This window comes from Mytilinidion resinicola (genome assembly GCF_010093595.1).
Source record: "Mytilinidion resinicola strain CBS 304.34 unplaced genomic scaffold BDZ99scaffold_1, whole genome shotgun sequence".
NCBI classification, from domain to species: Eukaryota; Fungi; Ascomycota; class Dothideomycetes; order Mytilinidiales; family Mytilinidiaceae; genus Mytilinidion; species Mytilinidion resinicola.
This window is the reverse complement of record NW_022985437.1, coordinates 2,004,171-2,018,327: the sequence shown is the minus strand read 5'-3', so window position 1 is coordinate 2,018,327 and position 14,157 is coordinate 2,004,171. Positions and strand designations below refer to the sequence as shown.

At 51.9% G+C, this 14,157-nt stretch overlaps 7 protein-coding genes across 7 annotated transcripts; 2 read left to right on the top strand and 5 right to left on the bottom strand.

The window, feature by feature from the left end:
• Positions 1–472: 472 nt before the first annotated feature.
• On the bottom strand, positions 473–1,509 carry BDZ99DRAFT_470487 (uncharacterized protein; the record flags this gene model as incomplete). The annotated part of the gene is made up of 3 exons (XM_033721630.1): positions 473–705; positions 966–1,434; positions 1,486–1,509. 3 exons carry the CDS (start codon positions 1,507–1,509, stop codon positions 473–475), a joined length of 726 nt encoding a protein of 241 aa, XP_033584454.1.
• Positions 1,510–2,456: 947 nt separating this feature from the next.
• BDZ99DRAFT_17026 (uncharacterized protein) lies at positions 2,457–2,901 on the bottom strand. Its single transcript, XM_033712960.1, has one exon. The coding sequence runs from the start codon at positions 2,789–2,791 to the stop codon at positions 2,507–2,509; it is 285 nt and encodes a 94-aa protein (XP_033584453.1). The 5' UTR covers positions 2,792–2,901; the 3' UTR covers positions 2,457–2,506.
• Positions 2,902–3,010: 109 nt separating this feature from the next.
• Positions 3,011–4,306, bottom strand: BDZ99DRAFT_470486 (uncharacterized protein; the record flags this gene model as incomplete). Its single annotated transcript, XM_033721629.1, has 1 exon — positions 3,011–4,306. One exon carries the CDS (start codon positions 4,304–4,306, stop codon positions 3,011–3,013), a length of 1,296 nt encoding a protein of 431 aa, XP_033584452.1.
• Positions 4,307–5,381: 1,075 nt separating this feature from the next.
• On the top strand, positions 5,382–6,204 carry BDZ99DRAFT_16973 (uncharacterized protein). Its single transcript, XM_033712954.1, has one exon. It carries the CDS (start codon positions 5,547–5,549, stop codon positions 5,994–5,996), a length of 450 nt encoding a protein of 149 aa, XP_033584451.1. The 5' UTR covers positions 5,382–5,546; the 3' UTR covers positions 5,997–6,204.
• Positions 5,994–8,033, top strand: BDZ99DRAFT_565230 (MFS general substrate transporter). Its single transcript, XM_033727455.1, has 3 exons — positions 5,994–6,152; positions 6,207–7,556; positions 7,624–8,033. Exons 1-3 carry the CDS (start codon positions 6,092–6,094, stop codon positions 7,812–7,814), a joined length of 1,602 nt encoding a protein of 533 aa, XP_033584450.1. The 5' UTR covers positions 5,994–6,091; the 3' UTR covers positions 7,815–8,033.
• Positions 7,934–10,854, bottom strand: BDZ99DRAFT_565229 (MFS1 family protein). Its single transcript, XM_033727454.1, has 6 exons — positions 10,593–10,854; positions 10,089–10,530; positions 9,752–10,033; positions 8,453–9,663; positions 8,286–8,400; positions 7,934–8,228 (listed from the first exon to the last, which is right to left on the bottom strand). Exons 1-6 carry the CDS (start codon positions 10,729–10,731, stop codon positions 8,156–8,158), a joined length of 2,262 nt encoding a protein of 753 aa, XP_033584449.1. The 5' UTR covers positions 10,732–10,854; the 3' UTR covers positions 7,934–8,155.
• Positions 10,855–11,015: 161 nt separating this feature from the next.
• On the bottom strand, positions 11,016–11,459 carry BDZ99DRAFT_17004 (uncharacterized protein). The gene has a single exon (XM_033712958.1). It carries the CDS (start codon positions 11,336–11,338, stop codon positions 11,108–11,110), a length of 231 nt encoding a protein of 76 aa, XP_033584448.1. The 5' UTR covers positions 11,339–11,459; the 3' UTR covers positions 11,016–11,107.
• Positions 11,460–14,157: the final 2,698 nt, after the last annotated feature.

The following is a 14,157-nucleotide window of genomic DNA, read 5'->3' as shown; positions in this document are numbered from 1 at the left end:
CCTGGTCAGTACGTTGATGTTTTTGGAGCTTTTTATGACAGCTCTTTACCAATGTAGCCAATGAACAAGGTCCGCGACGTTGAGTGTCGTGTCGCATCTGGCACTAGGATCTGCAGATTGATTCCTACTAATCCCGAGACAGAAGCTTTCATACGGGCTGAGAAGCTCTCTGCATGATCGTTTCGGATCCCGACAAGAGCTTGAATGAAGTATTGGGCCAGTTTGTGTCCCCATCAGCCATATTCGGCGCTGAAAGCCCACCAGGGGGTTGTGGAAGTGGCGTGAAAGGACCAGCGCTTCCAAGTATTTCATTCGGCGATTCGCATCTGGAGTAACAATTGGTTGTTTGTGCGTAAGAAAGACCGCTTCAATGGCCTAGGGATATCGTGTTGTGTCAAGGAGAAGCTGTCGTTGTTGACGGTGACGTTGGCTGTGGGGTAACTTAAAAATAAACAGGCTATTAGGAACAGGTCTAGCTTCGTCGAACTACTTTCCGTTGCAAAGATACTGGTACAGCATTCGTTATATCACTGCCCGGAGGGGGAGAGCTCCAAGCCAGTATCATTGGCATCAACATTCCATCTTCTGAGGTACCAACGTCACGCTCGATCCGCTCCGCGAACCCGCTGCCGCGAATTCGGTCGTCGACATGCGTTGCAACCACGAGAAGCCACGATGACCCGGAGTACATAGAGCACCATCGTGCTGTTACAGCGAGAGAGTCACAGTCGTACAGATAAAACTAACTAGCGAACACATCATAACAATCACCCGATGCAACACAATCATGAATCTGCTCCTAACATCAAACGCCACCTGGAAAATGCCACGATCCTTAACCCCCATATCCTGTCTTCACTGCCACGAAGCTTTTGCTGCTGCAATTTGACACTCCAATGCCTAACTGAATGCGAAGCATCCTCTCGCATGCGCTGGAAGTCTCCTCCTATTCGGACTTCTCGCACAGAAAGGACATATCGTTGGCTCCCTCCGTTGCAACACCACCTCAAAAACATAACACTTCCCGCTCTCCCCAAGGTTGTTCTGGTTGATATCCGACATCTTTCCAATCAGCTCCATGGCAATGGGAATCAGCTCCCCGGTCTTGGCGTCTCTGGCACATGTGCTGGGGTTATTCTCGATGGTGTAGGTGCTTCTACCGGGTGAAGATAGGTCGATGGTTGGCACAGCCAAACAGGGTCGCGGCGTGTCATTGCTGCTGGATCTCGAAGAGCTTGTCGATGACATTGTGTTGGGAGTAGCATGGCAAGTGCGTGGCGACAGATCTGGCTCTGACGGCGGTGGGCATGGCAGATGTCGGCCGTGCGGTCTAACGGATTGATGCAGCGGGTTCAATAGGCTGTTTGTATCGTGAACGGCCCGGTCGAAGCTGCAAGAGGAGTATTTGGTGAAGAAGCTATCGCCGCATTTCCACTGTATTCCATCAATGTAAGTCATGCTCTCGGATCGATGCTTTGAACTCACAATATGGAGTGCGAAGTGACACATCTTCGGGTCAAAAGGGGATGCAATGATCAAGTTCGAGAGAGTCTCGGACGGTCACAGTGTTTCATTGCGTCGTTTCTGGATGCTAATGTCAATTATAACCATCTTGTCACCGCTTCTTTGCGATTGATGGGTCCTGCATCTTTCCTTTCAACGAACGGTCAACACAGGGACCAAGAAAGAACAAACGGATAACCTTGGACCAGCGACATGGCGGTAAAGAAGAAGTATCTCGACGTATGCAAAGCGGCCTGAAGGTTCCCGACAGCAGAGGAGATATGCGCCAGTTTCATAGCCATACTCTTAAGTTTTCTGATTGACTTCCCAAGTTATCGCTCGCATCTGATTCCTAGAACGGGTCTTGAGATCGAAATGAGAGCGAGCGTGTACGATCAGAAAGGCATCACTTTTGGAAAATGTTCTATTAATATCACAACCTGCTTCGGAGCACATGACATGTGAGAGCCTAGAGCCATTACATCACTGGGCTTCTTGTTGCCCTGGTATCAAGCCTCAGTCCTACAATCACATGAATTGTTCCCTGCCCGCCTCCTGCATCACGCATCTGTCCATGCATCACGCATCAGTAGGGCGCTCAGCGGTGTAAGTCCACTTGACCCTCGTGCGACGTATCAGCCCATTGCTTCAGCTTCCAGATCTTCGCATGGAAATTCTCCGACCTTAAGCACATCATTTGGACCAAACCATGAAGTTCAAACCCCATCTGAATTGTAGGAGCCCTCTCTTCCTATTCATCTCAGTGCCCTACCTCCGCAGTCCTAACGTCCGCTTGCTTTAGAAGAGGCATCCTACGAGCTCGTCCCACGTCATACGGCCACGCCATCCCGGCTCGCGACCGGAAAGTCCACTGCAGGCTTCCACATCGGCTTATCGCGTAGTACAAACGAATTGCCTGACACATGCATATACCTACAAGCCGGCATGAGAAACACAAGCGCAGAGGCGTGAGGGAAGAAGTCTGACGGAGGAGGCAGAGGATTCAGGCACTAGGCGCGGAGATAGCTGAGGAAGGCATCGTACCTTTTTGTGTCAGATACACGAAATGAAGATAGTAGTAGTAGCGTAGTAATTCGAAAATCCATTGGATTATTATACAATATCCCACAGTCTCCATGCAAAGATGATAGTAAACCCGAAAAGTGATCAAACTCAGGTCCAGCCTGACCGGCCCACTCGCTCTGCGTAAACAGTCTGACCCAGCCAGTTTGCGTCTTCCTCCATGGCCAAAGTTCCAGATCGTGAAATGAATTACGTCGTCAATCATATCGCGATACGCGTGAATTCGTGGCTTCGTCCTTGCTCTTTCTTAAGCATGATGTCTCCTTTCCCTTTTTCTCCAATGATGTTCCATCCAGATGAGATGTGAAAATGAGTACCAGCGCAACGCGTCCTTTCCCCATCTCGAAAGACTGAGACGAACGGAACGTAGGAGACGCAAATAACAATTAAAAGACGCGTTGAATCAAAGTAACGGTCGCCGAAATCAATCATCCTTGCATCCAAAGCACCCGCACCTCGTCCACTTCCGCCACCGCCCTCTTTGCCTCATTTTCCCATCGACCTCCCTCTCCAAGATCACATCTACCCCCGCTCCGGTAGTGCTGCCACTCTCCCTCCTCCCCACGAACCCGAAGCTCGATCGACTGCCTCTCCATCCCCGCCGCAAATAGTCCACCAAGCCGAATTTTTCGTCATCGTCATCTTCCCACACGCTTACTGTGTTCTGTAAGCTGTAGCTCGCACGGTGAAGCGGCGTACTCGCAGAAGTGGACATTCGGGTTGTGCAGACGGTGGTGGGAGTAGACGGATAGAGGGAGAGGTGATACTCCGGCGATGATGCGAGCAAGCTGTTTGGGCTGTGGCGCGAGGATGCAGTGCTTGGGGGTGTAGACGGGGGCGGAGAGGTGATGCTACTATGGTTGAATGTAGGCGATAACAGCGGGAAGGAACAGCCGACGGGAGTAGTGGGCTGTGGGACGGGCTTTCGCGGGATACGAGGGGCTGGAGTTGATATCTTCGAAGATGGAAGATCTTGATGGAGTACTGGAGGTTCAGATGACCGATCGTGCGTCCGGGAATGGTCGAGCGATGAAAGCCGAATCGGAAGCGTACATTGATTAGTCTTAGCAGAGCGTTTCTGGGACGTTTGGATGGATTTCGAAGTTGACGCTTCACTACTTCGAGAGTTGCTAGGAGTATGGTGTTTTTGACGTTTGCTCACATAGGCAGCACTAGAAGTAAGCTGCTCTGTATTCAATTGGCTTGGGACGTCCTCGATATGTAGTATAGAAGTCGGGGCGATTGTCTTCGGCTTGCAGTCTTCGCATATTGTTGAAGGTGAAATGGCTGAATTCTCGCATGCTTCGCACACAGTCCTGCTAAGTGACGTTCCTTGCAGCGTGTTCTTCCGCTGAGAGAAAGACGGAGGGGCTTCTATCCGAGGGCTTGGCGCGACTGAGGAGGAAGGCGATGAGGCTGGAGCTTTTGGTGAGGAATATGGGTCGTAACTTTTGATGATATCCAGGACCGTGCCGTTGGAGAATCTTTGCGACTCCAAGGCTCTCAGATGCAAACTCGAAAAGGATGCTTTCCTTGATTTAGATCTTTCCCTTGCGCATCGTTCGTATTCATCCCAGATTTGCTCCGTGTTTTTCGGCGAACAGGGAGGCGTTCTTGGATCCGTGAATGGTGATGCAGTTCTTTTGAGCGGAGAAGAAGTGTATGGAGGCAGTCCAAGCCCGCCATTCAGAGCAGGCGTACACGATGAAGCGGTCGACATATTGAAGTGCAAGAAGCAGTGCAGGGACCACCTCAAGATGGGATAGGCAGTGGTTGGATGAACGCAATCAGTCCGATAACCTTGATAGGCGCGCAACCAGCAGTAATCGGCCATATGTATAGTGTGGAGATCCCCGCTTGGTTGGTCTTAAGGGGGTGAGACACATTGTTTATGAAGGCACAAGAACAACCGGCTGGGTTGAGGAAGGGGGAAGGTTGGTAGGAACTGGAGTGGCTACATTTAGCGGAGTGAGATCCGAGTCCCTGGATTTTGGCCACTACTTGTTTGGTCTGAGGCTCCACGGCTACAAAATTCGGATGTTCTAAGGACCAGTTCGTATCCTTCGTTTCGGCGTCCGGGTCCAACGGTCCAATGACCTGCCGGCTGATGACGAACAGCCCTCCCTCGAGGGAACCAAGGGAGGACGAAGCAAGGGGCGAAACGTCGGTAATGCACGTAATGGTGGCGCGATGCGAGAGACTGTACCCTAGGATGGAGGCGCATCGAAGAGAACAGTGCGGCGATCATACGCTCCGAATGCCTCCTAAACGATTTGAACTGATTTGATAGTGTTTGGCAAAGAAACGCCCTCGAGAATCGGAAAGCCAACTTGCATCCGCATTGGAGAAGCGTGGTAACACAAGGGTAGTGCATCTACACGACCTGTGGTGAGACATTGAGAAATGCGACCTGGCTAGAGGAGGAAAATAAACAACAGAATACAGGGAAACCTCTGGTAACGTTGTGATGTCTCAAAATGGTCAAGCGAGCCCTGGTCTACGATAGCCGCTTGTGCTCATCGAGTAATCGTCGGCGTAGAGCGAAGTTCTTATTCTACGACAGGGTGTTTTGTAAATTCCAGCTAGAAGAACAGCTGCGTAAGGAGTTGCAGTTGCCGAAATCCTTGCTTGAAGGGAAGAGCGCAAGAAGTGGTCTGGACCGTTAACCGCAGCTCTCGCTGGAGAGGTGCGACACAAGTGCGGAGGATTGGAGATTCCGATGGCTTATGTGGCGTATATAGTGCATGAACGCTGAGATTTGATGAGTTCATATATCGTATGAATTCGATTCAGTCTCAGCTTGTGCCTGTGTATCTTCGTGTCGTGAAGGCCGAAAACATGAAGTCGTAGTTTTTAGTGAGTCGCGGCGAGAAGACATGGCTGCAAAAGATAGCATAGCGTCGAACACGGAGGCGTTATCGCGCCCTCTGTAATCAGGCCTGCCGTCGTATGTAAATGAGATGCAGTGCTGGAGCGTCGGTGCTGGACTGATGTCGTCAAACGTCGCGAAGACAAGTCTCTTGGTCGACTTTGGGAACCACTCCCCTCCTCCGCCCCAACGCGGACGACAGCCCGGGACGGCAGCAAGCTTCCATGATTCGACTAGATTATCAATACCTACCCTCGCACCGCTCTTTGATCAGAGCATCGAGTTAAAGTTCGGGAGATCGACCTACTGTGCCCATAATAGCTACCGGTCAGTGAGCTTTTGTCGAGCCGTGCGGAGACCCGTCACGAGAAGGTGGTCGGCTGCACAACCATCGGAGAATATGCGCCAAGCTGCATCAACAAATATCGATTGCCAACGCAATGCGGAATCGGGCCCGATGAGTAGATACAATTATAACTATACATGCTGGTTCCGCCTTGTGCCGGTTCTTAGTGTTTGTTTTCGAAATCCTTCTTCATGAATCCTCCCGAAACCAAGGCCACTGATACAAATTGGTTCTGGTCCTGGGTCTTGACTTCGTATCCCAACTAAAATTCATATTCGACATCGTTGACGATGCAACTTCATAGTCTTAGAGAGTTAGATCAGACTGAGGGGACGGTGCAGCTCAGAAAGGGTGAACATCTTCTGTTGCTTTCTCAGTATGTCCAGAACTGACATGCAGATGCAGTCTCCAGCGAGTCCGGTGGCACGGATTCTTCCCTCGTTCTGTACCCTCATCCGTCAGAAAATGACCCCAACGACCCACTGAGATGGCCCATATGGAAGAAACACGTAACTTTCGGCTCTGTATGCGCCTTCACCTTTCTGACCAACTATGCCATCGGAGGACTGGCGCCTGCTTTCTACATCTTGAGCCTTGAGTTCGAGAAAACGATGAGCGAAACCAGTCATCTTCTCCTCTGGCCCATCCTAGTTCTCGGAATCTTCAACTTCTTCTGGGTCCCAATAGCCAACTACTTCGGCAAGCGGCCTGTTTTCGTCTTCGCGTCTCTTCTCCTCTGCGTCTGCTACATATGGGGCGCTACCGCCCAGAGTTTCGAAAGCCTCCTCTGGTCCAACATCGTGGCCGCCGCAGCCGGCTCATCAACCGAAGCTCTGGGCTCCGCAATCGTAAACGACCTGTACTTCGTCCACGAGCGAGGCTCAAAGATGGGAGTCTACATGAACTCGATATCCGGCGGCAACACCATTGGCCCTCTCATTTGCGGCTTCGTCGTGCAAAGCCTCGGCTGGCGCTGGCACAAATGGATGGCCGTAATCTTCACCGGCATCAACTTCCTCTTCGTCCTCTTCTTCGTGCCAGAGACCCGTTATAACCGAATCAGCCAGCCCAACCTCAGCGCAAACAGCTCATCCCAAGCCATCTCCTCTGACTCTGAAGAAGCCATCGATGTCGAAAAGGCCGCCGAGTCTCGCACAAAGGAGTATCCCGGCTCGCCTCCCTCGGGCCTATCCCCCGTGCCCAAGAAGACCTTCACGCAGGAACTCAGCCTCTGGTCCGGCGTGCCCTCGGACACCAACATCCTCAAGATGTTCCTCCGCCCATTCCCCATGATCGCCTACCCCGCCGTGATCTTCGCGTTTCTAGGCTACGCCGTCAGCCTGGCCTGGGTAGTCTCCGTCAACATCCTCAACCCTTTCGTGCTCGAAGCGCCGCCCTACAACTGGCAGCCGCAGATCAACGGCCTCATCAACATCCCCGGCCTGATCGGCAACATCATCGGCGCCTACGCGGGCGGCTGGCTTGTAGATGTATTCTGCGACTGGCGCACGAAGCGGAATCACGGCGTGTTTGAGCCAGAGAGCCGGCTGTATTTGCTTATCATTCCGTTCTTAATCACGCCGGCGGGGTGTCTACTTTTCGGGTACGGGGTGCAGAGGACGATGCACTGGACGACGTTGTTCTTTGGGTACGGTATGATTTCAGTGGGGTTGACGGCTGTGCCGACGATTACGATGGCGTATGTGAGTGATTGCTTGTTGCCGGTTAACATGGATGCGTTGCTGCTAGTGAATGGTAAGCTCTCCTTTCTGACCCTTGGAAATGGACCCCTGTTGAAGTGGTTGACTGATAAAAAATGCAGGCTTCAAGAACATTGTTGCATTTGGGTTCCTCTATGGTGTCGTCCCTTGGGTTGACGATGTTGGATACATAGATTGCTTCGGCACGCAGGCGGGCCTTTATGTTGCCATCATCGGGATTTTTGGTGGACTACTGACAGTGTTTGGCGGTAAGCTGCGGCATATGAGCAGCCAGTGGCACATTATCTTGTGAGGCTCTGGAGTCTCCGCGGCTGAAGGCTGAGGCCTAGAGTAGCTTTGAGCAAGTGAAAGGCGCACACTGCCTTATTATGAAAATGCGTACAAATGTTTGACTCTGTTTGAAGCTCCTTGATGCATTTTAGTGTTTTAGCGCGATGAGAAAATGCATGTCTCAATATCGTAAGACTCGTATTATCATCATATAGAGACAAGGTATATGCGGTGTATGGCCCACTTGAACGCCGGCCTCCTGCATCGAAGATGCAAATGAGAATGCACGCACGCCTTAAATGCTGTGCGGTCCGCAATGCAGTCCCGCATGATGCAACGCCGCCGCCTGCAAGACGCCTAAATTTAGAATTTCTCCATTAAGTTCTTTCGCACTGTCCACATGCGCGCTCTCTTGCCGTAAATATACATGGGAATTCTGGACGATTGAAGTCGTTAGCAGATGATAGTGAAAAGTGGCGAACATGATACGAACGTTGTTGTCAGACAAGCCAGCTGCAACCCGCCAACAGCCAGGAATACTGTCTTCGCGCCGCTCGATTCAAGCCAATGGGTGAAGAAGAGCGAGAAAACGAGGCCGTGAAATATATCTGTCCCATGTGATTAGTTCGCTGTGCTTCGGTAGTCGGGCTACAAACTTACTCTTAGAGAAGTTCAACGTAACGAGAGCTTCTCCGGCGTACTGACGGTAGGAATCTACGCAAAACGTAATAGCAGTGGTACTACCCAGACTGCATCCAAAACTGATTATTCCAAAGAAAACCGTGGGCACAATCCAAGCATCTCGCTCCTGTGCGCTCCATCCGAACCCCATGAGCCCGATGACGGTGGAGATGGCAATAGGAATCGCCATTACGAGTCGGAACTCCGGCTCATACACGCCGTCGTTCTTACTAGCCATGTAGCGGACAATGTAATCGGATATCTTGCCTGCAACTGCCGTGCCGATTACACCGCCAATGAATGGAGAAAGATAGACGAGGCCGGTTTGGAGAGCGGTGAAATTGTAGAGCTCACGATCTCGGTAGATAGCTGCAACGGACTCTGAGAGGACGATAAGCCAACCGATGGAGAGGGAGTAGACGAGGGTGCTCCAGAGCACAGATGGATATGCGAAAAGGATGAAAGGGCGGATCAAGACACGATGCCAGCTGTCTTTGACCAATCTGCCGTTCCACGGGGAAAGCGCCTTTATGAATGACTTTGGAGGGGCAGCGCGATAATGCTCAGTGTAGATAAAAGATTGCTGGCCGTCAGATTGTATACTTGGTGCCGAACCAGGCCGAAAGAGATCGGGAGATCCAACGGCTGGTCTGAAAGGGCCATCGAAATGTACTGCGTCTGGAGTAGCAGGAACTGGGTGCTCTATTGGCACCGCAGCCTCAACGTCTCCAGGGATGGTATTTGGGTTTGGTGAAAAATAACCTGGGTCATCTGTTTTCTCAGAGACATGGGTGGCGATTGTCCCATCTTGACCGGCAGTGTGGGGCGTCGCTAATTGGTTTATTGAAACGGCGTCTGCGCTATTCGTAGGCACGTGGCTCTCTGAAGGCTCTGAAACTCCGTCCTCCGGCGCGAAACCAACGTGAACGTTCTTTTGAAGGCGTCTTTGAGCTAACGTCGCTTTGGTAGGGTCTAATGTAGGCAGGGTCTCTCCTTGAGGCAGATGTTTTTCAGGGTCTTGGTGATGATGGAATCTTCCAAGAGAGGGCAGGTTGAACGGGCCGTGTTTTCCAGGGCTTCTGCTCCTGTGCCGATGTGTCTGCCTTGCGTGTGGTGTTCTGTCCCAAAATGTTTCGGGCACGAATAAAAAGAGCAAAAAGAAGCATCCTCCAACGATGATGGCGACAACCCTAAGACACCGTTAGTATTTTCTCTCTACTACCGAGTCTTGACTGTAGAAATGCTAAGTTTAATCGTGAAGTACGAAAATAGGCTAACCAGAACGTCCATCTCCAACCCATGCTCTGGATGATGGCAGCACTCACTAGCGGTACCAGATTCTTGCCCGCCAGTAAAAGTAAGGTGTAAATCCCCAAGCGATACGCTCGCTCGTGGAGGAAGAAGATCTCCGCAACCGTAGCGGACGGTAAGACTTCGACGGGAGAAACCGCCATGCCTTGCACGATTCGAGCGACGACTAGAGACGGATAACTAGGCGAGAGGGCACACCAAACAGAAGCTAAACAGAAGATGATGATCGAAACAAGATAAACTGGCCTCCTAGGTAGATGTAAGGACAACGCCTGAGAGATTCGGCAGGGAAGGGGACCCATACTTTCCATAGAGGATAGCAGTCGGAGATGCGATCACACCTCCAAGGCCCAATCCCATCATATACAACCCCGTTGTCAAAGATACCCGCGAGATTGAGACGTCATAAGTCTGAGCAACATTGTTGAATCCGGCAGCAAGTATAGGCGTCATTCCCCCTCCTACCATACAGTAAAAGCCAAGAGAGTATAATGCAGCATCTCTCCTCCATATTGCCCAATTCAAGGGGTCATTCTTTGTATCTTCTGGCTGTGGTTGCAGGACAAATTTCCCATCTTTTGATTTCTTTTTCTCCTCTTTGCGTATACTTCTAGTGGTGGAGGAGCGGCCGTTTATGGAGGGCGGATAGGGCGAAGGTAGGGAGGAGGCAGAGGTGCGGGCGTGCTGGTGCTGGAGACCTAGCGGCTCATTGCGTTTGTGCACGTCTGAAAGAAGAATCACGGAGCCTGCGAAGGGGTGCAGTTAGCAGGAGACCGCTCGAAGTATCTCTATTCAACGAAAGATATACCAGGTACTTCATCAGTCTGGAGATCATTCAAGATGCCCAGACGTGATTTTGCTCGCCCTGGCGATTGCTTCTCTCGAGGACCAGGCAAAGGTTCGGTGCTGTCTCCAGCAGCGGGCGGGGAGCGCCATTTGGAGAACATATGCGCAACAGGCGTCTACTCCAAGTATACACAACCAAGGCAGGAAGACCAGCTCCACGCTCTGCCAGAACAATAAAGATACGGGCTGGGCTGTGGCGTTTAGCAATCTGGAGCGTGATGACAGTTGCGAAAGCGGCGAAGGTAGGGGCAAGGTCATCTATTTAACAGTAAGTGGTTGCTGCGCAGAAAATACTGTGCCATAGCGCAGGTGACTTGAGGCCACGGGTGATATCTCGAAGAGCTAGTGATTATGTGGAGAGTCATCCTGTGATGCCTGAGGTAAGGATCTATGGATTGCGGCGGATGTGCGCTTTGACCGCCGATGACATCAATTTGAAGGTCCATCATGGATCGCGGACTGGGGTGCGTCTTGCTATCACGAACATCTTCGCCATCCTGTCCGGGTTGAGCTCTCAAAAGACACACGATCGCCAATATCCATGCGCTTCTGCCCAAGATAGCTGTTTTCCGTCTTCACGCGTCTGCCGCCCGCCTTCACCGCCGCGATAGCACAGCTCATCCGCCCCGCTACCATGTCCACGTGCTGCAACGCCATGGCACCTACCCCGGGGTATTGCTTGTCCATCTGACTGCGTGTGGGTTGCATGGGGCTTGTTCTATCCTTTTCCCACGGGGTCTGCTCGATGTTTAGTATTTCAACAATGGCCGAGTCCAGGGAAATTCCGACTAAAGGTGTGAAGACGCCTGGGTGTAGAACTATAAAGACCTCTTCACAGTATTAGCGCGGAAACTAGTAGAGGCTGCCCAACTACGTCGATCCTTTGTCGTCTCAACGCATTCAGGGTCCAGCAACCTCGAGCCTCGTCTCACCGGCCCTCCAGTGTTGTCATGTTCAACGACGACACGGGGCGCGCTACTATTTTTCTAGGGAGCAATAAGGATGTTATCCCGAAGAATACAAACGGACGAATTTCTGTACATTTCGGTCAGATGGACCGAACAAAGTTCTCCGCGTGGTGGAAAGGCTGCAGTCCTAGGCTTAGGCGGTTCACTCATACGAACACCATGCTGACCTTTGAGGGGCTGTGAACTACCTGGGTAAAGTATGAAGCATGCCACGTGACAATTGATGATCCAATTAGGTACCAATTGGCATACCTCCGTACATACAAAGGGTGCGGCCGAGTGAAGAATCACATTCCCACCAAAATCGGGCAAAAGGCTGCGCAACACGCCACGTCGCTGAATAAAGTTACTTTCTTCGTGGGACGTTTTCGGGAGCCCTCCACGAGAATATTGATCTATTCAGATTTCTTTGCTTTGTTCTTGTTGTGGAGATGCAGCTCTTGAGAGGTGTCGAGTTGAGGCGATTTTGATTTTCCTCGCCTCGCGTAGCCGCTTGGGTGGTGATTCTTGCTGCCCTTTGTACTGTAAATCAGGGCTTTAAATATTTTGGAGTCTGCGTTTGGTAATACCTTTGTAACTGCGCTGGCCACTAGGTATCAGAAAGTTCACCCCGATAGCTCATTTGTGCGCTGTTGGTTCCTTATCCGACTGGTTTTACGCTCACTTCGCATCGGAAGCGAACAATATCTCGTACTTGAAACTACAGCGTCAAGGCGCATCGGATGAACTAGTACGGATATCAAGCCACAAAAGTCAACTGCAAAAGAGGGATAGTTAATCTCGAAAGTAACGCCTCGCGGTACCGTGCTTTAGCAGATTCAGCTCAGCCTCAGTAAGAATGTATCCAGAAAAGGGATTCCTCCGCTCTAATCCCACCTATTCCACCCGTGGCTTCAAATATGCGCTAGTTCACCAGATGCGCCTTGATGCTGTAGAAGACAGCATATGCGGTTGTTCTGTTCGCATTGGAGGGAGCCGAGGTTTTCTTCCTCTAATATCGGTAAGACTGAATGAACAGAGACCTTTCTAAATAAGTCAGAGGCACCAACTTCGCGACGCCAACCTCGCATCTCGGCTTGCGTCTGACGGCTGCCTGGCGGAATACGACATAGCCGACGAGCTGTGGTGAAAAGAAGCCTCGCAAGTGCTATTTTTGCAAGTGGATTCCGGCTTCGGTGCTGGCACGAGATTACGCGGTACGGTTCAGGGTATTAGAAAGAGGCTTGTTGCTCCCCCGGGTGGCTCTAGGGATGTTGATCAGTTGAACAGCCTCGTAGACCGAATACCAGGTTCTAATGAGATTGTGAGACCCATGGCAGCTCCGCCAAGCAATTCGAGCCATGGGAGATCCACGTGTTGGTTTGTCCAAGGGAATTCGGCCTGTACAAAAAGGCTCCAATAGCATGAGAGCGAAGATGAGATTGAAAGCTGTGCCGCAATGCATATGCGCGTGGGAGTTTCCCGCCTGCTCGTACTTGTGATATAAGAATGACTGCATAGAGTGGTCGAGAATAGAAACCCACACGCCGGAAATTCCCCTGCCAAGGAGTGACCGCGCTGGGAGCACTCCTCGGCTCAGGCGTCGCGTTCTGATTGATGGAAACCCCACTTTACAACCTCAAACCCTCCCTGCGCAGATGAAGCCCAGGCCTCATACCGGTGAGAAGCCCAGACGGGAGACCAACACGCGAGATACCTGGTTGAGGTTGCAGACAGGCAGTGCTTCCAGGGGCCCCGGTTCGGTGGGGAAATCTCTTCAAACCTCACGCTTCCTCTCCCCGCTGTCGTTCGCGCCCACGATCCCCTCTTCACCAAGGAACGCGGCGTCCCTAGTCAGGGGCACGATGATGGCATGCGCAAAAAACACCCACGCGCGGTAAGGCTGATCCGGTCTGCGGGCCAAAAATACTGGACCTCTACTGCACATCCGCCCAACACTGGCGCTATCGATTACGGCCCAGACGGGCCCCTTGAATGCCGCCCTTCCGGCCACTCAGCGACCACGTTCTGGAAAGTGGCGTGCACGGTGAAAGCGGCCCCTGACGACTTGACGCTGGCAGGGTTGGGTTTAACCTTGGTCTCCACCCGCCTTGACTCTCGCTGCGACCTCGCATGCAAGCGATTTTGCGTATCCAGCGCGTAGGGTTGCTACCCACGTCTTCTTTGCCGTTTCTTCTCCGGCGCTGCCTTCGCTTTCGCTTCATGCTCCTTCTTCAAACAGCGTGTGTGGCTTTGCTTGAAGCATACGAGTCCTATACGACGCCGTTGGCGAGCGGCAGATGCGCCTGGCCGCGTGTAGATGGGCGGAACGAAGCATGAGAAGCGGGTGACGATTCCTTAATAATGCTCTTTCCCACCATGTCGCGGTGGCGTATTCTAGTCGTGCACGACCCCCGAGAAAAACACGCTGCGTGGCAGGAACAGGTTACTGTATTTCCTAATTAGGCCCAGCATCCTCATTCGAGCTCATGTCCGTTCCATTCCGCGCCTGTAGCCCTTGTGATGGCTTGGTCTTCTAGGCAGATGGCTTCATGCCACCGGAGCCAAGGCAGGACGCCG

Bases quoted from the DNA above. Each gene is read 5' to 3' on its own strand.
- BDZ99DRAFT_17026 (XM_033712960.1), bottom strand. From the start codon at position 2,791: ATGATTGACGACGTAATTCATTTCACGATCTGGAACTTTGGCCATGGA.
- BDZ99DRAFT_16973 (XM_033712954.1), top strand. From the start codon at position 5,547: ATGCAGTGCTGGAGCGTCGGTGCTGGACTGATGTCGTCAAACGTCGCG.
- BDZ99DRAFT_565230 (XM_033727455.1), top strand. From the start codon at position 6,092: ATGCAACTTCATAGTCTTAGAGAGTTAGATCAGACTGAGGGGACGGTG. The intron at 6,153-6,206 runs GTGAACATCTTC...ATGCAGATGCAG, and splicing joins GACGGTGCAGCTCAGAAAGG to TCTCCAGCGAGTCCGGTGGC. The intron at 7,557-7,623 runs GTAAGCTCTCCT...TAAAAAATGCAG, and splicing joins TGCGTTGCTGCTAGTGAATG to GCTTCAAGAACATTGTTGCA.
- BDZ99DRAFT_565229 (XM_033727454.1), bottom strand. From the start codon at position 10,731: ATGTTCTCCAAATGGCGCTCCCCGCCCGCTGCTGGAGACAGCACCGAA. The intron at 8,401-8,452 runs GTAAGTTTGTAG...CACATGGGACAG, and splicing joins TACGTTGAACTTCTCTAAGA to ATATATTTCACGGCCTCGTT. The intron at 8,229-8,285 runs GTTCGTATCATG...TCAATCGTCCAG, and splicing joins CTGGCTTGTCTGACAACAAC to AATTCCCATGTATATTTACG.
- BDZ99DRAFT_17004 (XM_033712958.1), bottom strand. From the start codon at position 11,338: ATGCAACCCACACGCAGTCAGATGGACAAGCAATACCCCGGGGTAGGT.